The sequence below is a fragment of the Cupressus sempervirens genome, chromosome 11 (assembly GCF_028749045.1).
Source record: "Cupressus sempervirens isolate cs-2001-9-10 chromosome 11, ASM2874904v1, whole genome shotgun sequence".
In the NCBI taxonomy this organism is placed as follows: Eukaryota; Viridiplantae; Streptophyta; class Pinopsida; order Cupressales; family Cupressaceae; genus Cupressus; species Cupressus sempervirens.
This window is the reverse complement of record NC_143128.1, coordinates 205,189,545-205,215,565: the sequence shown is the minus strand read 5'-3', so window position 1 is coordinate 205,215,565 and position 26,021 is coordinate 205,189,545. Positions and strand designations below refer to the sequence as shown.

Genomic DNA, 26,021 nt, shown 5'->3' with positions numbered 1-26,021 from the left:
TTAACTCATTATTAAGAACCTCTGAAAACTTCAAAAACATGTTCAAAATATCTTGAACTGAAGTTCCACCAACCATGCATAAGAAAAGTGTAAAAAGGTCCCCCAAACTGCCAATAATCACTCCATAATGCACTCTAAAGTCTTCAGTCTGAATTGGGCCTCTAAAAATATTAACTACAGTTGCCCCTTGAAATTTGGCATTAAGATACTGTTAACTCCTTTTCAACTGTCGGATACACCTAGTTGAACTTGAAATTACAATGCAAAGTCCCCTTTTTTTTTTAAACCGAACTCTTCCCTTTCTATTTATTATATATTGCATCTTATGATTATTATCATCTAATAGTTGATTAAAAAATATCAACTAAAGAAAAAATAATAACATATATAATTTTAATTTTAATGCAATGAATAATAAAATTAAAAATAAATTTATTAAAATAATAATTGAGACACTTAAGATATAGAGTCTTTATTATTATTTTGATAAATTTATTTTTGATATATGAAAGGGAAGAAAAACGACTCCATAAACATGCATGATACACGGACTCGAAATTTAATTCAAATCAACATAGGATTTGATTAAAAGAAAAGGGAAAGCAAGGGTTTAGTTTTTCTCATTTCGAATGCATTATATGGAAGATAAAACAGAGCAGGGTCGTTTTGAAACCCTAGCCATCATGCACGTCTCAGACCTGTGCTTCCTTTTCCCTCTTTTCTTTTACTGATTTGCTGTAGACGTCACTTATAGTGTATCCGCCCTTTGCTGGAACTTGTCTGGTGCATTCTCGCTTTCTAGCATGAAGAAAGGAGGAGTTTTTAAAGGCTTTCGACAAGTATTTAAAGCCGTATCTGCCTTTCTTATGAATTTCTCTACTTGTAGCTGGGCTTTGACTTGGACGCCCTTTCGTCTCTATGTTGTTACATTCGGTTTTGAGCTCTGATAGCAAACTATTCTTCCTTTTCTTGTTGAGGGTTTGACGCCATGAGACTCATTCTTGGCCACAGATTTACACCATTTTCTGTGTTTTTGCTGGAAGATACACCTGGAGATTCATGGCTCATGGTATGTAATCATGGAGGTTTTTTCCTAGATGCCGACTTTCCATTGATTCCTTATGCTATAAGTCGTTATCCATCAATCTCTGTTGCTGTGTCTGAACCTTAGACGCCATTCTATCTTCAGATCTGTGATTTTTCTTTGGAAATCATTTACCAAATTTAAATGGAGGTTTTTTCTTGCTAAAATTGTAGTAATAATTGTGGATTCTTTTTGGCCCTTTGCTGGCTTTTCGGCATCCGAGTAATACCCCTCTTAAATAGACTGTGTTATACATCTGCTGCTGCTGACATATTTTCATTAGTTAGTGTTGGAAGTATACCAGATTTTTCTCATTTGGGTTTTAGTTGGAAAGTGCATTTAGGAGCCATATTCATCTTTTCATTTGATTTGCAAATTTGAGCATGTGAAATTTATTTCTGCTACACTCCTGAAGTTTCTTGAGATAATTAAAATGATTCTAGTGCTGGTAAATAAAATAACTTTATCTATGCTATTGATTTTTTGTAAGTGAATCTTGAACGTCACTTTTCTGACCTTTGCTTATGCTTCTGCTTATTTGTAGAGTTACTTGAGTCTGTACTTTTGATGCCATAAGATTAAAATAACATGCTGCTGGTAAATCCCAATCTTCCTCATTGTTTGTCCCTGTTTTGCTTTTATAAATCCATCTTGTAAATTCCGTGAGATAGTCTTAGACACTCATTCCAGTGCTGATATTCTTTACTCTCTGAACTTTTATATTGTTCTCAAGCCCCTTTTTGCTCATAGGCCCTCCATTTCTGATAGTGCAATACTTCCAATATCAGAATAACTCTGCAAATCAAGAGCAGTACTTTCTCATTGTTTATGTTTTCCATGTGACTACATTTTCCAGTCATAGAGAAATAAGAAATATAAGAACCAATGGGAACTTGTTTGAATCTGTAGAATGGCTTTGCCAAATGCCTTCAGTAATAAGTCATTTATGATCATTTGTTTCGGTGCCATGATTTGATCTCAAAGGGTTTCTGCCATCTCAGACGTTACAAACTCTTTTTCATAAACTCCATCTCTACTTGTTTAGACATCTGGAGAAATTGCGACTTTTGGATGTCGCCACTACATCTGTTGTAATTCTGAAATATTTGTCCTTTGAATCTGTAGTATGCACCCTTTCTACCGGCTGTAGTCTTGCTGTAGCTTTCAGTCTTGCTGTATGAGTGAAACAAAAAGTTTAAAAACTTTGAAAGTTCGTCCCTTTAATGTTTTCATTTACTGTTATTTGTATGCACATCAATTCTATCTGCTACGCCTATCTTATATTTTTTCGTGATCGATCTCTCTATGTGCTGATGTATGTCTGTATTCCATTGAGATGAATAGCATGCAAGATGATGAAAGTGAGATGAAGTGAGCTATTAGCATTGCTTAGATCCACTGGATCTAACCCTTTCTCTTTGGTGTACGCAGGGATTGGAAGTACGAGAAAAGCGAGATACGGAACAGCAAGACGGTGGATGCAGATGGATGCCACTTCACCAGTCATTACAGGCAATGACTGGTGCCCATGACCTTTTTCTCCCTTTTTTCCTCTTTTATGTTACTGATTTCAGTATAGTATAGATGTATATCAGTACGTAGAGACTACTCTCATAGTCAGATGTGTGGGAGAAATTTACCTTCAGCATTTTATTTCCATCATTATTTGTTCCATCATACGAACATTGTATATTATTTCAAAACGAATAAAAATACTTTTCCTTGATACATTTTTTGAAAATTACTTGAAAGTAATAAGCATTTATTTTCTCATTGTTTATGTGTGTGAAAAATTTGAACATGTGCGAAAAATGAACAGCAGTACTATCATGAAATGGACTTCTAGTGTTCTTACCAAAAGCACACCCTTTGCATATGCTTGAGTGTTCTTTATTTAGTTTAGGTAATCCAATAACCATTTTCTCCATAGTTGATAAGGTTTTGAAATTTAGATGCCCTAATCTTTCTGTGCCATATTTCATTTACATCTGCCACTTCATGAACTAAGGCTCGAATAGGTTGACTAGATTCTGTATTCAATTCATACAAGTATCCTTTTCTCTGACCAATCAACTTAGCTTTCTTGATTGAGGCCCAAGTTAACACTTTGCCATCCATGAATGCAACATTATGCCCATCATCTTCAAGCGCTATAATTGAGATTATATTTCTTTTAATTCCTGGTATGTAGAGTACACCTTTGAGAAGAAGAGTATTTCCTATTTTTAGTTTCAAGGTGCAATTTCCAATTTCTTCAACGGAGTATGCTGAATTATCACCAATGGTAACTTCACCGTTCACCTTCTCTAATAAAGAGTCTAGTGTTTCTTTGTATCCCGTTATATGTCTAGAAGACCCACTATCAATTACCCATGCTTTATTTGAAATTTCATTTGATAGTGAGGAGTACAAAACATGGTTCTCAAGATCATAGATATCTTCTTCCCTACTGACATTTGTGCAGTTTGCTTGTTGTTTAGAATTTTCAGGACAATTTGATCTGTAGTGTCAAAAATTCTCACATTTGAAACACTTTATTTTAGATAGATCTTTTTTGGGTTTCCCATTCTTTTGATTTCCCTTTTTCTTCTTGAAATGCTTCTTTTTGCCTTTATAGGAGTATGTATTAAGAACATGAATTTCTTCATCTTCTGTTTTTAGTTTGCCTCCTTTCTTTAGCTTTCTGGATTCTTCTTGAAGTCAATTGTTCTTAAGTCTGTTAAAATCAGGATAATTATCTTTGGCACTTATTCCTTGTCCAAAAGTCTCCCATGATTTTGGTAATCCATCTATAGCCATTAGTGTTAATTTTGTATCGCTAATAATGGTTCCTATACTGGATAGTTTGTCTCTAATGCTAGCAACCCTTAGGAAGTAACAATTCATTGATTCTCCTTTCTTTATTTGAATATAATTTAGTTGCCTTTTCAATGTTACAACCCTAGTTGCATTATTGACCTCATATGCATTTCATAATGTATTCATCATATCAAATGTAGTTTGATGTTTTGTAAGCATGGGTACGATATCATTTTTTACTCCATCTGATATGATTTGAATTGCTTTCCTATTTCCTTTGCTCTAGATGGATTTATGAGGTTCAACTAGCAGTTGTTTGGATGCTCCATCAACAAATTGTTTTACATCATTCTCTTCAAGAATCATCATGATTCTAACTTTTCGACCATTGAAGTGTTCTTTCCCATCAAACCTATCCTTTGGTCTGATTGTGTATGCCATTGAAAATAGGAGATACTTGCTAGATGTATATGAAGTCTAATAACTAAATTTTTTCAGAGCCTAGGTTTGACTACCAGAGCTCTAATACCATATAAAGTTTTTGCTAATTCTATGGTATTTGATCAAACTTATAAACTATCATTTATTTGTAGTGAACATTGAAATTCTCTAATGCCGATGCAAGAAGAAATAATCAACCTTTGATCTGATATTAAATGGGAGTATCTCTGCAACTTAATCATTGGATAATGATGCTTGGAGGAACAAACTGAATTGTGGTTTTGTTTGTCCTTCAAAATTGCATCACTATCCCTCTAAATATCTAGACTAGAAGACGTGACCCTCAAAGGGCATGTCTCTTTGTTAAGTCGGCTTGTATGACTCCTCATGAAGACCGGCGATATGTAAGATAATTCAACATTAGTTAATGACTAACACATTGTGTTAGATTCATGTTTAATATTAAATGAATCTAGAAAGTCGCCGCCTAGAAGAGGAAGATAGGAGCATATACATAAAGCCATACATAGATACTTAGAACTAGAAGAACAAGTGCGGTCTGCACTTTCAGACCTAGTGATTATCAAGTTATAAACTTAACAACAGCAACAATCTGATCCTCCTATAGCTACCCAATATGCATAGAGACAAATATCTAGAATAAATAAGAAATCCATAGAAGAGGGTAAACCCAAGAATCCAAACCCAACCAGGAAGGCAGAGATCTCAAACACAACTCACGCAAAAGTAACCAGAAGAGAGTAAGATTGTTCGAACATAAAACCCATAATCAATCCAAAAGCAAGACTAGGTTAAGGGAGAACACCAAAGAAACATCAATATTAGAAGGGTAAACAAATGAAACCAAAGAGCCAAAATGAAACTCAAGAGGCAAAGAAACCAGAAGGAAACTAAGGATAAACCCAAAGAGGAAAGAAAACAAAGAGAAAAGAAAAGGAAACACAAAAACAGAGTAAAGAGACAGAGATAACAAAGAAAACCAGAGGGAAAGACAAAAGAGAAAAAGAATAAAGGAAAAAAATAAAAAATAACAAAGAAAAAAATACATTTAGAGATCAATAAATATGAACCCAAGGCTAGGAAGAAGAAAAGAAAAAATGAGAAAACAGAGGGGTCGATAAAGGAAGAGAACCTAGTAGGCTAAGCATTAAAAGGAAGAAAGGGTGGGAAACCAAAGGGGAAGGATCTAAAAACAATCTTCAATGATAACCCCATCCGCTCCATTATTTGCTAGGTTGTCAGCTAACAAGTTACCTTAATGAAAGATGTGTGAAATACAAAAATTGTGAGATCATTTTAAAACATTGCAGATTTGAGTTATTTTCAAGTTTAGAATCTAATTTAAGGATTGACTCTTTCTTACAACATTTAGAATGATTAGGGAGTCTCCTTCTATCTCTATATTTTGAAGCCCTAATTTAACACAAATATTTAATCCTTCTAAAAGAGCTTATGATTCAGCTAGGTTATTAGTAGTGATCCCTAAAGATTTAGCAAATATCGCCATAACTTTATTATTATGATTATGAATAATGACCCCAATTCAAGAAATGTTAGGGTTTCCTCTGGAAGCACCATCGAAATTTAGTTTATGCTAACTTATTACTGGTGGAGACCATTTGCAAGAGTTTCTAGCCTCTCGACTTTCCTTCCCCCCCTTCCCATACGAAGTACGAACGATTAAGGTTTTAATGTTTTTCCTAACCTCCTCATCCCATTTATTAAAGGAACCTTCAAAATGATTAATACTTAGTAATTTGTTGTTTGCTAGTTCAACTAAGCTACCTTCAATCTTATTTTTAACATTTTCTACTTTCATCCTTTCTATTGAAAAAATCTTCTATTCCTCTCCTTCTAGATTTCCCAAGCAACAGTGAAAGGGGCTTACCCATAACATACCATTAGTGTTGTGTTTGTTTTCTCTTGGCCAAGAACATAGATGATTTACTAAGTTTTTTGCTGATATGGATCGCCATCCTAGAGCTTGGAAAAGCCATTGCCAACAAGATTGGGCAAAACTGCCCATAATTGATGATTCACATTGTCTTCATTACATTCATATAAAGAGCATCTGGATGGGCCCTCAAAGCCTAAATTTTTAAACCATTTTCTTGTTAATATTCTTTCTTGCATTGCTTCCCAGAGAAACATTCTTGCTTCAGGAAGGCACTTTTTGTTCCAACTTAGCTGAATTGGAAGATCTAAAAGAGAGGCTAGTCAGAGTTTGTCAATTAACTTGTATCCCTCTTTAACTTTATAACTATTGAATTTCGACTAATTCCATCTTAGAACTACTAGATTTCGATTAATTCCATCTTAATTCATAGTTCTAGTTTGTAAAATGTTGGTAAGTTCTTGTTTTTCCACCTCCAAAAGAGGAGCGTTTTATAAGTTTTTCCATTGTTTATCTATCCCATTAATGTTTGAAGTTCAGTGATATAATCATCTAGCTTGGATCCCCACAAGTTTTTGAGAATGTCAATCCTTCTTTTATGTGTAATGGAATCTTGTAGACAAGGGTGCCCCCGCCCATGAATCTTCTAAGAATAAAGCTGAACTACCTTTGCCATAGCCCACGTCAGATGGTCAGAAATGACATCTCTAAAATTTAAAATGAAGTTCTGAACCCTAGATCCCTTTGGAGGGTGAATGGTTTGGAATATGCTAGTTTTATCACTAGCTTCTAGGTATTTGTTGTCTAAGATTTTTGCTTGTTTCATGTGGCTGTTTTGTATAAGTTCCATACCAATTTCGCTCCTAGAGCTAAGCTCTGTTGGGAGATGCTTTTGATTCCTATCTCACCATGATCCTTTGGTTGACAAATGTTATTCCAAGTAAGGCTAACTTCTTAGAAACCTATGTACCTTGCTAGAAAATGTTTTTCACTTTCCTATCCAATTTTGTTTGGCACTGTCAGAAAGGGGGAGACAAGACATTTGGAAAGAAAAAAGCGCTGCTGGACTGATTTAATCATAGTTGATCTTCCTATTGATGAAGGAAATTTTCCTTTACAACCTTCCATCCTTTTGATCTATTTTGTCTAAAATATGGTTCCAACAGTTTTTGACCCTAGTACCTTTATCTATAGGGACTCCTAGATATTCACAAGACAATGCTCCTATTTTGAAGCCTAACTAATGACTAATTCTATCAGCTACATCCTGTTTTGTGTTTAAGAAGAAAATCTCAAACTTATTTGCGTTAAGCTTTTGGATTGAGGCTATTTGGTACTCTAATATTTTTGATCTTGTTATCTTCTCAGATGTTGGTAGCACTAGGGAGGATTATGTCATCTGTAAATTGTTGGTGTGTTACATTATCTTAATTCCCAATTTTTGCCCCATTTGGTTTGCATTCTTTATTGCTCTACCAAATGCCTCAGCCATGATAATGAATAAGAAAGGTGACATTGGATCTCCCTGCTTAGTCCTCTTCAAATCTCAAAAAAACCTTGAGAAGTCGCATTAATGAGTACTGAAATATTTGGAGTCAAGATGCAATTGAAAATGAGATTGATCCACCTTTTGGAGAAACTGAATGCTTCCATATATTTACATAGGAATCTCCAGTCTACCCTGGACAGTATGGATTAATTCTTGAATGATTATTATTCCATCAAATAAAGATCTGCTTGGGACAAAGCCTATTTGTTCTTCTGATTTTACTTTTTCTAGGAAAAATTTCAAACTATCAGCTATTGGTTTAGCCAGAACTTTATAAATGGTGTTGCAAAGGGCAATAGGCTGGAAGTCGCTAGAAGATTTTGTCTGTCTTTTTTTGGAATGCCAAGTATGTACTATTGATTTCTGATAAAATGCAACACTCTCTTTAAGAATTTTCTAAGCCTCCTCATAGATCTAGAAAGTGCCAACATTTCTGGTAGGAGGCCTGAAAGCCATCTAGGCCAGGGGCTTGTCTAGATTGAGATCAAAAAGAGCCTTCTTAACTTCCTCTAACGTTAACTTTTGATTTAGAAATTTATTATCCTCCTCTGATCAGCTCAGGAATGTGACTAAGTAGTTTCTTCTGAATACTGAGGCTTGAGTTTATCCATCTGGTTATAGGACTCTTAGAAGAAGTCTTTAATATAATTCCTGATTTCCAAATTTTCATTCAGAATATTCTCATCCCTCTTTTTGATTTCCAAAACTTTGTTGATTCCTCTTCTAATCTTGATACTATAATGAAAAAAAAAATAGTTTGTATCACCTTTTGCTAACAAATTTTCACTTGATTTTTGTCCCTAGAAAATAATTTCTTTTGTTAAGAGAACTTTTTGTGTGTGGATTAGTTGCTTTTCCTTAAGACAACTTTCATTGTTCATCCCTTCTTGCATTACTTTCTCCCCTAGTTCCGCTAGACCCTTTTCTACTTTCTCTTTTCCGTCAAATATATTTTTAAAGGAAGTTTTGTTCCATCAAAGCACTCTTTGTTTAATATGTTTCATTTTTAAAACAAAACAAAAGAGTTTTGATCCTTCAAAACTTTGTTCTTTCCACCAAGTCTTTAGATTTTTCATTAATTCGTTATTTTCAAACTACATTTTTCCAAATTTGAAGGGACATCTTGCCGGTTTACTCTCTTCTCTAATCTCCAATTTGATTGGCAGATGGTCTAAACCACCAAAGTTAGGATTGAAGCCCCCAAAAGTTGAAGGAGCTCATATCTCCTTTGAATAAAAATCTATCTAATTTTTCTGTTAAAGCTTGATCGATCCCTTTGGTTGTTCCATGTGTATGTGCCATTCTGAAATTTCATATCTGGTATATTATTAAAGTTTAGCCAACTTCTGAAATCTAATAAGGATTGTGGTTCATAAGAAACTCACTTTTTCTCTTCTCAAGAGAGTTGAACATTGAAATCCCCATCTATAATGAAATTGCAGTTTCCCAATTGTTCGAAAATGGGATTCTAACCCTTTCCAGACTGCAACCTTTTCTCTTTTTTTTATTGGACTGTAGATATTTACCAGATAAAATTTGAGGTTACTAATAATGTTTTGGATCCAATTATCTTTCCTTGTATGGAGATCAAAGTTAACTTTCCTTGGGTCCGATAGGGAAAGAAATCAACCTGAGGCTCCTCAGGCCTGTATAAATTCAATCTGCCAAAGTCCAAAGTTTCTTTTGATTTTATCCACTTCTTCTGATTTAAGTTTAGATTCCTTAATTAGAATGATCTTTGACTCCATTAATTTAAGGTAGCGCTTTCAAAGGCGCTGCTTGTTAGGGGCATTTAAGCCCCTAACATTCCATGAAGTGATCTTTATGATGAGGTGGGAAGACACTTCCCCTTCCATTCTTGATAAACAATAGTTTTGCTTGGATTCTGGCCCTATCATCCTGCCGTCTTAGTTCTACCAAGGATTTCCTACCTCATTTTTTTGAAGTCTTCCCATAGTTGGGGCCTTCCTTACCTACATAAATTTTAGCAATTCCTAAACACTCTACTGATTCCTGGAGGATTTGGTTTTCAGAATTTTCTACGACTGTTGGATTTACATCCTCTTCCTTTGAATATTTTCCACAATTTGAGTCTGCTTTACATGGATCGGAGTTGCTATTTTGTCCTCTGTGAATGAACATGAAAGGTTTAAATTATTTGTGTTGATAATGTTATAGAAAGCTTCAAGTTCAATGGGAATATTATTGTTGTCCTCTAGCTAATTTGGTATTGCTGCTCTTGGGCTGCTTGAGCTTGGATGGATGCCTTCCATCTTTTCTATTTGAGGAATCTGATTGTCATTATTATTTACTGAGTTCCATATACTCAAGTCCAACCTGATTTCTTCCTGGACTTCAAGAACTTCATTAATCAGGTTGAATAGAATCCTCATGTTTGCTTCTATATTTTTAAAATATTCTTCTTTGCTAAAATAATGGTTTACTGATGAGTGTGTGTCATGGGGGTTTTGGTATAGTATATACCAGTTCTTGTGTTCTTTCTCCTTGGTCTTTTGTTTCAATCGTGTCATTAAGAACCTTTTTAGTAATTTTTGGATTTGAGGATGATTTTCTCCCTTTACATTGTTTATCCATATTTTCCTTTAAAATTCCATCCGGGAAACAACTATTGTCTGAAAGAACAAAACCACCCATTTTCAGAGTAATATCAGGGTTCCCAAAAGCTTACTGTGTCACCCACTGGGCTTTTGAAAACGGGCTTCTCAGAGAAAGAGCTTGTCACAAGCTTCATAAGAACCTTAGCATAGCTCTAAATTAGTCATACTTAATCACACACATTTTCAAATTTGCAATGTTTTTTCATGATATGTGTACTTGTCAGACAGATGCTTTCTGCATTTGAGTTTGCCTTGTGCAGAAATTGCATCCAATAATTTACATGAATAGTGGTTGCATTTGTCTATATTTACTGGACTGTTACATCAAATGATTATACATTTCTTCCTCAAAGCTTCATGCTTTGATCTACCATCTATTATAGGGATGCTGGCACCAATTCTTATTAGTTTTACATTTTTGCTGCCAAATATGTGACCTGATTGTTGTTGCGGGCATTGTTTTGATGTATGTATAATTTTTTTACTAACATCCTGATCATGACATAAAACTGGATGGCCTTTGTGGGAATTGAATCTATTGTTTCTGCAGCATTTTCGTCAGGATGCATATTATAATATCTCCAATCAAAGAATCGTAAATCATGCATTTTGGCAGTTCAATTTGAACAGAACTAACCTACATCCACATTTGAAATCTCCTTGCTCAAGTTTCTTTCAACATAAAAACATGAAACACATAAAGAGACATAAAATATCTTAACAACTAAACCTTCAAAGTTCATAGCAGATGCAAAGAAAAGAATGGAAATTTCTGCAAAAAGGATTCAACATCACACAGGAAAATAAAATATATGATAATATAAATACCCGACCAAAAAGGTCCTTACGCATCCATGGAACCAAATACTTCCATGGCCAAATATTTAAGGTGTTGTGACCGCCCATGTTTGTAAAATACTGTTGATTTCTATGCATGGATGATAACTTTGGGTGTATCGAAAACCTAGCTGCAACCTCAATAGAAAATTCATAAGTGCTTAGAACCCGATCTACAGGGTTGCGCATAATCGTTAGAACAGATGTTCTCTCGCTTGGCCTCATTGACATGAGGCTGTAATCATCATGACTTACCATCAAGCTGCATCCTGGCTCACTGCACAATCCATGTTGATTAAAGATCAACGCTCTTCCAAATAGTGAAAGATCCAATTTGAAATAACGTGATCACATGTTTCACTCATATTATTGAATTAATTCAACTTATAAGATTCAAACTACAGAGAGTTGCAACATGGAAGCAAGAAAACAGAACTGAAAAACACACCTAGGATGATGCAAATTCAGAAAAAGATTCATCTAAACAAAGAACTCCATATAAAATTAATATAGACAAGTTCCAGTGTAGCTTATAATTTCTTATAGTGTCTACCCAGTGTGGTTACTAGTCAGAGCCTTGCATTACTACAGTGCATCTTTCTAACAAGGTGAAGACATCAAAATATATACTAATCTTAAAAGGTAAAAAGTAAGTCAGACTAATACACTCATTCACAAAAGATGCTGATAATGTCAGCATCAGTTTCTGCAAAATACAGTGATCCATAAAGACTATACCTCCAACTTCACACTGTTTGATTTAAAATTGAGGAATGTAAAGAATATTTTATGGAGAACCTAATTCGTGGAACTTTTATAAATTTCACACAGCACTACCTTTCATTCTGCAACTACCCAGTCAACATCAATTTCTGTGGAATATTGGAATCTATCCATATTTGTATACTACCCCTCCTTAACTGCTCGATATCTAACTGAGCATGGTACAGGAAATCTTTCAATTTTAAACAGCACAACTTTTCATTCTGCAATTGCACAGAACCTTTCAATAACAAATGTGCCATTGCATTTATATAGTTTCTGTGCTTAAACAATCAAATATAGCAAAACACCTTTAGGCCGATACAGTATCAAAAAAGGACAGAGACCCATCCTGCATGACTTTCCACTTCATGTTCACAATTTTTCTGGTAAGTATTGCTCTCCATTATTAAAGTATGGAGGAAGAACGCTATGCTTCTTCAAATCCAAATATGTCAAAAAAAAGCATAGATCCATCTGCATTTTTCATCTAGGCCTTACCATAGAACCCTCAGCTTAATTATCATATAGCTGCAGAGTGTTTTTCTTTTTTAGTCAACAACAGGTGCCCAACGTGGGATCAAACACTCATAATTACAGTTTAAGAGAAATTGAATAGTAGTTGGTAGATGTTCTGTTAGAACGAAATTCATCCTATCAATAGATGATCAGTACATCTCCAATGCTTTTTGTCTGTCTATAAGTCAAAGGAGGATTAATTTTAGGTGCAGAATCAGGGTATCTTCAGCTAACATAATCTTTTCTACAATAAGATTTCCCCAAGGCTTTAGTACCTTCAGCTTCCAAGAAGTTCATTGACTTTGGTAGGCACATCAAACATTTAGGTTTTCAAATAGGTTTCTCCAATATCATAAAGGTCATGAATGTAAAAGGTTCAAAAATCACAGAACTTTAAGTGTCCAAGCCATTGTTTCCGTTAAGTCAAATCCTACTAGAAGAGGAAGGTCTGCATTAACTACAATCGTTTTTCTTGATCAAGTTGTAGATGTAATTACTCCTGTGAGATCATTGTCTGTATTCCTAGATAGCATTCAGCTAAATCCTTCAAGGCTTAACACCAATAAAGAGTTGTTAATCCACTACCATTATTAATAAATAAATCTCAATAGAATAAGTTAGGAACTAATTTTCACAAATCTATATCCACCCACAACCTTTATGATGACAATTTCAAACCCTAGTAGTAATCTCCAGCTGGTTGACTTTTTAGTTAAGAAAGTAATTCTAAAATTTTCCCGTACTCCCAAGGAATGAAGAGAATTTAATATTAAGAAGCAAAAACAAGTCTACAGGACTATGCTCAACAGAGTTTCAGGGACAGGGACAACAGGGGGCAGTGGACATGTTTATGGTACAGGGATATTGTAGGGCCAATTTTTTAAGGATGACTGATTATGTTTCTTAAAAGAGGGAACATTTTAAATTATAGAGAAAATTCAAATGTTCATACTATAAAATTGATAAAGCATTCATTATAGGCTTTATGAGTATGGATGATTGACTAGGAACCATGGGTATCTTACTATTTTGCATTATGAAAATGGTATTTCTTGCCAACTATGACAAAATTTCTAGTGGATGGTAGAATGAAGATTTAATATAGCATGCCAACTTTGTCTATGAAAGTCTTTGTATACTAAACAAGTTTCCCACTGTATGAAATGAGATAATCCTTGATTATGGCTTTGACTAGGCAGACATAGATATTTGCAATAGGGGATACATATCATGTAGATTTTGTGTAATGTCCCCTGTCGGCATTATGGATTATGACTATCAAATTCTGACATTCTGATGCCACTTGTAATGTCTCATGATTAGAACCCCTAGAATATGGGACTAGGCACTTAAATTTATTTGCAAGACACTTCTCTGAAACCTCGACTCTTCTTACAAACAGAAAATAAGACCATGACACTTTACGAGAATTAAATAGCTGCTAAAGATAGATAAAGAAAAAGATAAAATTTATTAATGCCTAACAAGTGACCACAATCAGGTTAAAGGGACAAAAGAGCCAAAAAAAAAAGAGCAACCAACAGTGGGAACCCCAAATGGTGACCAAAAGGAAAACAAAAGAAAGAAGAGGAACAAGAAAAGATCAGAAAAACACAAGAAGGAGGGTGGAAGGGGCAAGAGTACAAAACCACCACACCAAAAAAAACTAGGAAGTGGAGGATACAGAGAAGAACCCCCGAGCAAAAGGATAATCCATAGAAGTTATAGGGTGCAACGTCAGTGATGCTGCCTCTGGAGGTGACCAATGTGGCAAGGAGTGGATTCTGCAAGTAGGATTTGTGGGATCTCACTAACTTGGATTGACAAGATGAGACCAAGTGCCTTTTGGTGCCACACATTGTCATAGGATGAAAGAGGTGATGAGTTGATCGCAAAGGGGCGCAAAGGGCAATCAAAAAGAGTAGCCCCACAAATCAATAGCCTCCTAAAGATAAAAAAGAGCAACACGTCTCTCATTCATGTACTTAAGGAAGTATGAGAGGGATTAGGTTCCTTTGAAAAGGTAGTAAAATCTACCTCTAATCTCATAGTAGATACTACAATAGAATATAAAGTGCTCCTCAAACTCTGCCTCACTTAGAGTGCAAAGTTGGTAGAGCCTATCACCCCTGTCAATCAAGTGGTCAGTCTTGACCCAGAGATGGTGGGAACCCACTTTGAAAGATCCAAATGAAATCTTGAGGGAGTGTTGCTAGTGCCGAGCAATGTAAGAAGGAAAGAGAGTGATACCGTTCTAAATCTCCAAAAAGTGCTCAAAATAGAAAGCCATCTTCAAGTGAAGCCCCCTGCAGGGATTAACCCAATTGGTATGAATGTACTACATGTAAATATCATCCCTAATGCATTTTTTGAGCTCCTGTCTAAGTGGAACAAGGTGTGGAGGGACATCTAAAGAATACTAGAATGGAGGAAGGTGGTCAATCTAAATCTCAAAAGTACTTAGAAGAGCCATTGCCCTAGCCAACCAACTAGAGGGGGCAACAAAGAGAACAAGGGAATCTAAAGGGAAATAAATGAGGTAGGGATACCTCAAATGGCCCGTGGGAATCTACAAAACCACAAATATGGTGCAAGAACCAAAAAAAGTCAAAGATGACCTCGAGCCTGAAAGGGCAGGCCCCAAACTCTACAAGAACAATACTGTAGGGTGTAGACTTTCTACATCTAATAAACGATTAAAGAAGAACCTAAACTTGCTCAATAGAAACCTAATCAAACTCCAAAAGAGAAGGCCCCCAAACTACCAAACCATAAAGAATCGTAATCTAAATAAGAGCATCAAGAAGTGCCATCTTGGACAGGACATCCTGGAAGTGGTGCCTGAAACAATGTCTTTCAAGAAGAGCAAGGGAGCCAAATCCTTTATTGATACATGGTTGAATAGTGGGACTCAAATTGAAAGGGGACCTAAAAATGTGACCCTCAAGTAGATATAGGATGAAATAATCTCAATCTAAGAGCCACCAAAGGTAAAGTGAAGTATTGATGTGAGTTTATTCCACTACAACATGCGAATTCAAATAACCAATGTTTCAACATGAAACATCAACTACTCAATTCTCTCTTGATATTGTAATGTTCCTAAGACGATCTCAACCTAAAAGTGATCTCGGCCTGAAGGCAATCTCAGCCCGAAGGGAATCTCGACCCGAAGATACCACTATAATGTTCTTAAGGCGATCTCACCCTCAAAGCGATCTCGGCTCAAAGGAAATCTCAACCGGAAGGGAATTTCGTCCGCAAAGGGGAGGTTTAGAGGCAATCTCGACCCGAAAGGAATCTCTAACCGGATGGTATCTCAATCTGAAGGGGACTTAGATCCAAAGGGGATCTTGATCCGAAGGGATTCTCGATCCGAAGGGGAACTTGATCCGAAGGGAAACTTGTTCCGAAGGGAATCTCGACTTGAAGGGGAATTCATTCCGAAGTGGCACATGGTCCCCAAAGGGGAAATTGATCTGGAGGGGATTTGGTTTCAAGGGGAAACTCGATCGGAAGGGAATCTCAGTCTGAATAGGATCTCGATCCGAAGAGGGACTTGATCCGAAGGGCATCTCGACCTGCAGGGGATCTCAACCCGAAGGCAATGACTTTCCAAAGGGGATCTCAACCTTAAGACAATGACTTCCTGAAGGGTATCTCGACCCAAAGACAATGACTTCCGGAAGGGGATCTCGAACCAAAGGGAATTGCTTTGATACCACTGTAATGTTCCAATCCCCACAGTTGAAGACATGATTCCTCCATATACTTAATTTTGTCTCTGCCAAGTAGTTGGAGGGTTGTCTTGGAGGTTGTACGGTTGTAGCAGAGAGGCCGTATGATTGTGTCCAGGAGGCCTGTACTATTGTAGCAGAGAGATCGTACGATTATGTTTGGGAGGTCGTATGATTGTAGTAGAGAGATCATACGTATGGTTGCAGCAAAGAGGCCATACAATTGTGGGTTGAGGAGTTGTATGGTGAGGGGAGAAGAGGAGGTCGTACGGTGATGGAGGTGAGTGTGTCGTGGAAGGATTTACGATCCTTGCAGAGGGCAGTATGGTTTTTTCTTCTTATTCCCCAATGCTAAGTCCTCCAGAGTGAATTAACAACTTTATAAGACACCAGAATATATTGAGATAATCACAGATTTATATGTTCGAGACCAAAATGGTGTTCTGGATATGTCAGATCTGAAGCAAAGAAATATAATGGACAGAATAGGGTGAGGGTTGATTCTCACCAAAACCGCAAGAGCCAAGTAGGGAAGATCTCTCACTTTTGACATGGCGAACAATATAGAACTCCTACAGGAATTTGCATACAATAAAATAATCACAATCACATGTCAACTACTACCTATATCTCGTGCTTTAATACACTTTGGAGGAACTTCTAAGGATTTACAAAGATAGGCGATAGCAACACTTATGGAAACAATTAAAATAAAAATGGGTCTAAGATATACTAAATCAATCGAAACCACAAATACAAGTATTATTAACTTTGGCCCCATATTGATTAATTAAATTAACTAATTAAAGGTCCTTTTATTACATTATTTAAATGCTAGAATCAATTAATTAATTAATATAATTTAATTATTACATTAAATTTTGGGGACATGCTAGATATAAAGTCATCTCTCATGCTAAGGTCGTAATGTAAGACCATGAAATGAATTCAAGTTTCCTTCAATTGTGGACTTTGCTCAGTTTTATGATGTGATATATTGGTTATCACAAAGGGACTTATGCTATTCATTAAATCGATATCAACTCTTTTTGTTATGGATTTAGCTTTATGGCATGCAATCTAAATATAGTTTTGATCTTCAAACCTTTCCACTTCAACCCAAATATAGATTGCCTAACTTCTACTCCTCACTGTGAATGCAAGTCTAATAACCCCAACTAATTATAACTTTGTCAAACACCAATTTCTTCTCTAATTCAGTTGTTTGACATTTCGTCAAACGCTTTGCAAGTATGCCCTAATACCCCTATAATGACCCCAACCAGTTATAACTTCGTGAAACACCAAATCCTTCTCAAATTCAATTGTTTGACATTTTGTCAAACACTTTGCAAGCAAGCTCTGATACCACTATAACATCCCTTGTCAATTCGAACCTCAACTTGTTGATTTTTAAGTCAAGAAAAATTGTCAAACACTTTCAATATGATCTCTATGCTTGTTGTTTCTAAGTTTTAGACTAATTATGCTTGCTTGAAATGATATCAAAGGGAATCTAAAAGCCTATAATTGATTACTACTATATCTAAGAAAAAACTAAATGCATATGCAATTCTCTTTTGGCTTTTCAAATGCATATAGATGAATTCTAAATGAAAAATGTGTACTTACAGCCAATTGGTATTTTGTCAAACACTTGGCATGCATACTATTATGTCAATCATGGAAGATATAAATATGCACATTACATCAAATATATAGACCTGCAACTTATCACTCCTTTAGTGAGATATTTTTTAATTCACTGGTTAACATAATGTTCCAAGGCTCTTGGCTTTGCAACCACAAAAAAAAACAGATTGCAAATGACATTATAAATCTGATATAAAATGTACATCTACAGCTACTTATGACAGCCACCTTTACAATGTCAAATGACCAATTTAAATGATGCAAATTGATTGTAGAACCTAATATACAAATCACCCAATGAAAGAGATGAAATTGCAATCATAACCAAGATAAGAACTGTAGTCCAGGTACTGTTCGCAGCACTAATCATGGCACTATTCACATCACTATTTGGGGCACTGTAGCAGCCAGTAATAAATGCATTTTCCAATTTAAGCACAAATAAAACTCCAAAATGAAGCTCTCTTGAATGCCAAAATCAGTGGATATTTCACCAACTCAAATGGTTGCAACACTGAAGAATTGATGCTCTCCAATGGCTAATTGAAATCAGAAACCCTTAGTTTCTTCTCCCAAGTTTTTATCAAATGCAATTGACAATAATTGGATGCCTAACAATGAAGCTCTCGCCTCTATTTATTCTTTTCCTTCACCCCTTCTAGAAGGAAATAAAATATTATTCAATTGCACTCTAGAAGCTTCCCCCTTTTCAATGCAATAATTACTCGTACTTCTAGAAAAATGCACTCTTTAGAAGCTTCCCCCTTTCCAATACAATAATTAGTTGTGCTTCTTAGAAATTAAATTAATTAAATATAAAGTCACCTTTATATTTATTTATTTGTCGTCTTTAATTTAATTTATTTTTCCTTATTTCTCCACTTAGCCTTTGGAGAATGAAAAGCTAAGAACTCCATTGAGGGCCCAAAAGATGGGGGACATTACAGTCTGCCCTCCCTGAAATTGCTTGTCCTCAAGAAATTCAACAACACAATGAACTCCAACCTCCATGTGGATCCCAAAAGAAGTAGTATGTGATACCTTTGTCAACATTGAACCAACTACGTACTACTAACATCATCAAGGCCAGAAACATAATCTATGGTATAGCACTCAAAACCTGTGCTAATGATATAGGAGTTCAAATATCACCAAAGGAAAACGCCACAAGAAAAACCTTCATCCTAGTCCCCACCCATATAATATATACTAGACTGGAATCTTGATCAACAATCCCTTGAAGAGATGTAGCTACAGAAAAACCATATGCGCTCATGCCAAAAATAGGTGTAGCCACATCAAAATCTGTGGACACAAAAACATTACCAATTGCCGCAACACAAAGCCGAATCTTTATAGATGGTGAAAACTAAGTCCAACTCCACTCAGGTGAGTGATCAACATCAACCTCAAACAACGGATTGTTATAAGAGAATGTTGCATCCATGTCGAACATAGGATTGTCCATGAAGTGAACATCAACACTTTGTTGATCGATAGTATAACATGACTCTGTAACTGTATCACTTATCTCAACAATAACAAGTGTCCTATCATCAAAGCACACATCTACAACTACATGCATACTGCTAAACTCCTCGTTGGATGGCTCAACCGAAACTGAAGTAGCCGCTGATATAACAGTATCTTCCTATGCTCCTACTCCCGCTATCATTGCATTGTCATCAAATACATGATCCGGAAAACTCATGCCAACAACTACATCATATGACTTAACCTGACATGAATTATCATCACATTTCACTCTTTGCAAAAACAATATCATTCTTTGCTCAAATATTGGATTCAAAATCAATTGGGTCATTCGTTTGTGATTTTGATTCATCTCATTGTCTAGCACGTCCAACTATTTCACAATACCCTGTATCTCAAAATCTCCATCCCTTGCTAGAGTACGCCCTCTGCGGGTATAATGAATACCAAACCTTCTGTCACCATCTAGAATGCTGAAAACCAAGTCCTCTACCCGTGCGTAAAAAGAAAAGTGATGAGAACTCCTCACAGTGTAATGCCAATAAAAATTTTCAATCTCTGTCAAGGGCTCATCATCATCAAATTGGGAATCAGAAGATGGCTCCAATCTCTGACTCCAAACTATTGGTCACGCAGGATCCTAGGTAACCCTCTCAAAAAACCCAACCAAAAAATCCCTATTGGGAAGCATTGTAGTCAAGGTATCTACAATCTTCCTCACCAATTGTCATATAGCACGAGAGCCTCGAATGATAGTACCCTCAAATATGTTGTATGAAACCTCCCGCAAATCCGAGCTCTCAAGCAAATACTCCATAAATGACTCAATAGAGTATAAATTATATGTGGAAGCATCAATCTGCTCCCTCGCAATCCATAGCTGATCCCTCTGAAAATGTGACAATGCCAACTACCCAATGCTACCAGCCGTATGAAAAGAAGAAATAGATTCACTTAAAGTAGAAGGAAGAAAATCACCACAAAATCCCATCTCCACTGATGCTCTCACCCCCTCTATACATACTACACTCATACCCTGAACGAATGTGTTTGTCACATGATCATGTCCCTCATCCTCAACTATAGAAGCAAACTCACCACCAACCACAATATGTAATTGAACAAGATCTAGGGTTAGTGTCAACTGTACCCGTTCTAACTCCATGGTAACCTCATCCAACTGTGACTATGACTACTAAAGAGAGTCCACGGTCACCTCAAGCTCTCGGGTGAGCTCAGCCACCTCTTTTCCTAACAACATCTCATAGCAGGTGCTACCCCACTCCAGAAGGTAAACCCTGTCAGCAACTAACTCAGAGTAACTATGCTTCAAAATCTTAACAGCCTCTCAAAGCGCATGACCCTCTAGTAGAGAAAGATTACTATCACCATGCTCATCAAACATAGGAGCACCCCAACTAGATGTAGCTAATATCTGACGAATAGATTCATAATGCTCAAGAGCTAAAGAAATGTTACTATCACTCACCTTCAACTGACAAGTCTCATGATGGCTTTGTAATCCCTGACTCCTATGCAAGCTCTCTATCTCACTAACTGCAGTGAGATAGGAAACTGAATCAAAACTCTCCACCACAAGATTGCTCATATGGGTCCTTGCACAATTCTACATCCAACATACAACTACCATGTACCTCAACCAAGTCCTCATCTAAAGAAGTGGAAGCCCTTGCCATATCAATCTCCTCGCATGTCTCAGCTTCCACCTCAATAGTAAGATCCTGCAAGCATCGATCCTGGGACTCATCCAAAACCTCCTTGGAGTCATCACCCAAAATATGACAAGGGGTATCATACCCAATACATCTCATAGCATCACCAAATGGATCATCAGATGTGTCCATACTATATGCATCAACATCTCCTGACAAAGCCTTAACTACGGACTCCTAACTCTACACACATGACTCAACACCAAGGTGCGAATCAATAATACTAGAGCATAAACCCACATCTACTAACTCCGCCGGAACACCCACATCACCAACATCATAATTGGGTGACTCTATACGTGTCTTGGTCCCACCTGAGGAAGCAACTACCTCCTGCACTATAGCAACAGCATGAGATCTCACATACAAATCTGCAATAATAATCATGTCTTTGAGAGAGCCAAAAGTATCAGTGGTAACAACTGCATCAACTGTCTCTGCACTAATTGTAGCAACAACTCTAGGAGCCTCGACCTGCTGAAGCTTGGTGCCACTATCCTCTGTTGCCACTGACACAACCACATGCCCCTGTGAAATAAGTCCATCATCAACACTACAAATAGGACTAGCAGGTGTCATATGAAATATAAGTACATGTGCATTAGGGACTCCTGTTAGGGAAAACTCAAGCTTCTTTCCCTACAACCTTGATGTCAGTCTTCTAAAAGCGAAAACCATATACCTCACTGCCCTTTCAATTGTCTCTGGATCCGACAAGCTCTTCATCAATCTCTGTTGATGAAGCTTAAGTCTCTCCATACTCTCCTGCAAAGCATTCATCTTCGCGCTAACTTTGTCATTACTCCATTGACTTCTACAACTGTCAGTCCTCCTATGTCCGTCCATGGCTAGAAAATGCTTGAGTGCTGGGCACTCCAAATGCAACAACAAATGTAACAATAATATAAATTTCCTACCCAACAGGATGCAAAGAAACAGCTCTGATACCACTATAATAATCCCAACTAGTTATAACTTTGTCAAACACCAATTTCTTCTCTAATTCAGTTGTTTGACATTTCGTCAAACACTTTGCAAGCAAGCTCTAATACCATTATAATAACCCCAACAAGTTATAACATCGTGAAACACAAAATCCTTCTCAAATTCAATTGTTTGACATTTTTTCAAACACTTTGCATCTAAGCTCTGATACCACTATAATATCCCTTGTCAATTTGAACCTCAACTTGTTGATTTGTAGGTCAAGGAAAACTATCAAACACTTCCAATATGATCTCTATGCTTGTTCTTTTTGAGTTTCAGACTGATTATGCTTTCTTGCAATGATATCAAAGGGAATCTAAAAGCCTGTAATTGATTACTACTATATCTAAGAAAAGAACTAAATGCATATGCAATTCTCTTTTGGCTTTTCAAATGCATATAGATGAATTCTAAATGAAAAATGTGTACTTACAGCTAACTGATATTTTGTCAAACATTTGGCATGCATACTATTATGTCAATCATGGAAGATATAAATATACACATTACATCAAATATATAGACCTGCAACATATCACTCCTTTAGTGAGATATTTTTTAATTTAATACTTAACATAATATTCCAAGGCTCTTGGCTTTGCAACCCCAAAAAAACTTATTACAAATGACATTATAAATTTGATATAAAATGTACATCTACAGCTACTTATACCAACTACCTTTACAATGCCAAATGACCAACTTAAATGATGCAAATTGATTATAGAACCTGATATACAAATCGCCCAATGAAGGAGATGAAATTGCAATCATAATAAAACCAAGTACTGTAGCGTAGGTACTGTTCACAACACTAATCACGGCACTGTTCACGTCATTGTTAACGGCACTGTAGCAGCCAACAATAAATGTATTCTCCAATTTAAGCACAAATAGAACTCCAGAATGAAGCTCTCTTGAATGCCAAATTCATTGGATATTTCACCACCTCAAATGGCAACACTGAAGAATTGATGCTCTCCTATGGCTAACTAAAATAAAAAACCCTTAGTTTCTTCTCCCAAGTTTATATCAAATGCAATTGACAATAATCAGATGCCTAACAATGAAGTTCGCACCTCTATTTATTCTTTTCTTTCACCCCTTCTAGAAGGAAATAAAATATTATTTAATTGTACTCTCTAGAAGCTTCCCCATTTCCAATGTAATAATTAGTTGTACCTCTGGAAAAATGCACTCTCTACAAGCTTCCCCCTTTCCAATGTAATAATTAGTTGACTTTAATTTAATTTATTTCTCCTTATTTCTCCACTTAGCCTTTGGAGAAAGAAAAGCTAAGAACTCCATTGAGGGCCCAAAAAATGGGATACATTACAGCAAGGAATCATGGATTTTTAATGAAGTAACTCTGTCATCATACTGGTTGAAATCTGCTGATCATACAGATCCTATATAAGCATGAAATCATTGAATGAAGAGGCTTGGTATTGCCTTCATTGTGATCAGCATCTCCTTGGGGCACTTTGATTGAATATCAGATTGCTTAAATTGGTTAGTTTAATCACTAGCTAATTGTTATCCAACTAGAGACGCCAATTTCCATGGAAGCATTTCTAGGGCCAACCTAGAGAGGGACGTGTCCTTTCTAAGGACATGCCCCTTGGGTGTTATATGGGATGTAAATGTGGATAAGGGACACACAATCACAAATGAAGTCTTCTCCTTTAGCAATTTACTGCCTCATTTGATTTATAGCAGAAATAAATATTTATTGCAAATCTATACATCATTGCAAAAACACTTAACAGGGCTCTGGTATAAACAAAGATCATCTTCAGCAAGAGTAAAGGTATTACATTTGTATTGACCTATCAATATTACAGAAGATTTACATGGTATTAGAGCTCTAGTAATCGAACCCAAGCTCTGCAAATTGACCATCAAATTTAAAATATCTAGCAACATCCTTCTACCTTCAATGGCCAGCACAATCAGATTCGAAGACAAGTTTGATGGAAAAGAACACTTCGTTGTTTGGGAATTCAGAATTATGATGATTCTCGAAGAAAATGATGTAATACAGTTTGTTGATAAGGAATCCAAGCAACCTGAAACTGATCCTCATAAAACTATCTGAAGTAAAGGAAATAGGAAAGCCATCCAAATCATATTAGATGGACTTAAAAATGAAATAGTACCTATGCTAATGAAACATCATACAACATTTACTATGATGAATGCATTATTAAATGCATGAGGTTAACAATACAACTATAATCGTTGCACTAAAAAGGCAACTAAATCATATAAAGATAGGAAGGGAGAATCTATGAAATCATACTTCTTAAGAGTGGCTAGTCTAAGAGATGAACTTGCAAGTATAGGAACCATAGTTGAAGATAAAAGAGCTATCACTTATGGTTATAGATGGGTTACCGGATTCACGGGAAACATTCTCACAAGGAGTAAGTACTAGGGACAAACTTCTAGACTTCAATAGACTTAAAGGAGATTGCCTTCAAGAATAATCTAGGCAACTCAAAAAAGGAGGGAAGTTAAAAACTGAAGATGAAGAACTTCATGTCCTCAACACAAATTCCTATAAAGGTAAGAAGAAACACTTCAAGAAGAAGGGTAATCAAAGAAATGACAAACCTAAGAGAGATTTATCCAAAATAAAATGCTTCAAATGTGAAAACTTGTACACTATAAATCTAATTGCCCTGAGAATACAAAGCAGCAAGTAAACTGTACAAAACGTTACTAGGAAAGGGGAAACCTATGATCCTGAGAAACATGTATTATATTCAGCACTTACAAATGAAGTATGAAGTAAAGCATGCGTAATTGATAGTGGATCATCTCGACACATTACAAGATACAAAGAAGTACTGAACTTAATATCAGAAGAAGTTAATGACGAAGTTACCATAGGTGATAATTCCACTCATTCTGTCAAAGGAATTGGGAACTACACCTTGAAACTGAAGTTGGGTATTTATCTTCATCTCAAAAGAGTACTCTATGTCCCAAGAATAAAGAGGAATCTAATTTCTATTATAGCACTTGAAGATGATGGGCATAATTTTGCATTCATGGACGGTAAAGTAATGACTTGGTCTAAGAACTCTTCATTTCAAAAATCAAAATTGATCGGTCAAAGAAAGGAATACTTGTATGAATTAAATATAGAACCTATTCAAGCCCTTAATTCAATGAAACTGCTGATATAAATGAAATGTGGCATAGAAGGTTAGGACATCTAAACTTCAAAGCCTTATTGAATATGGAAAAAATGTTTACTGGTTTACCTAAATTGAATAAAGATCATTCGAACACATGCAAAAGATGTGCTCTAGGTAAGAATGCCAAAAGTCCATTTCAAAATAGCACTAGAAAAACTAACAATGTTTTAGAATTAGTCCACTCAGATTTATGTGGGCCTATGTCTGGTCCTTCTCTTGGAGGATTCTGGTACTATATACTTTTTATAGCTGATTTCTCTAGGAAAACATGGATTTATTTTTTAAAATGTAAAGAATCAGAAGAAATCCTTAAGAGATTTAAAGAATTCAAATCCTTAACTAAAACCCTATCAGGACTCAAAATTAAAACTCTTAAGACTGATAATGGAGGGGAATATACTTCAGATTTGTTTAAAGATTTTTGTAAAGAAGCAAGAATTAAGAGGGAGTATGTTGTTCCTTATAACCTACAACAAACGGGGTAGCAAAAAGGAAGAATAGAACAATTATAGAAGCAGCAAGAGCTATGATATTTGATCAAATTTTGGAATATTATCTTTGGGCAGAAGCCTCATGTACTATTGTCTATATTCAAAATAGAAGTCCTCACTCCCACCTTAGAGACAAAACTCCTAAAGAAGTCTTTTCTAAGGTTAAACCAAATATAAGTCATCTTAGGATATTTGG

At 36.0% G+C, this 26,021-nt stretch overlaps 1 protein-coding gene across 1 annotated transcript in view; it reads right to left on the bottom strand.

The window, feature by feature from the left end:
- LOC149528888 (protein-tyrosine sulfotransferase-like) overlaps positions 1 to 26,021 on the bottom strand; it is a 212,247-nt gene that overhangs the window by 71,037 nt on the left and 115,189 nt on the right. Inside the window, exon 4 of the mRNA XM_089809588.1 lies at positions 11,235 to 11,520. Within this exon, the coding sequence (XP_089665714.1) occupies positions 11,235 to 11,520 (286 nt within the window). The remainder of the gene's footprint in view (positions 1 to 11,234; positions 11,521 to 26,021) is intronic.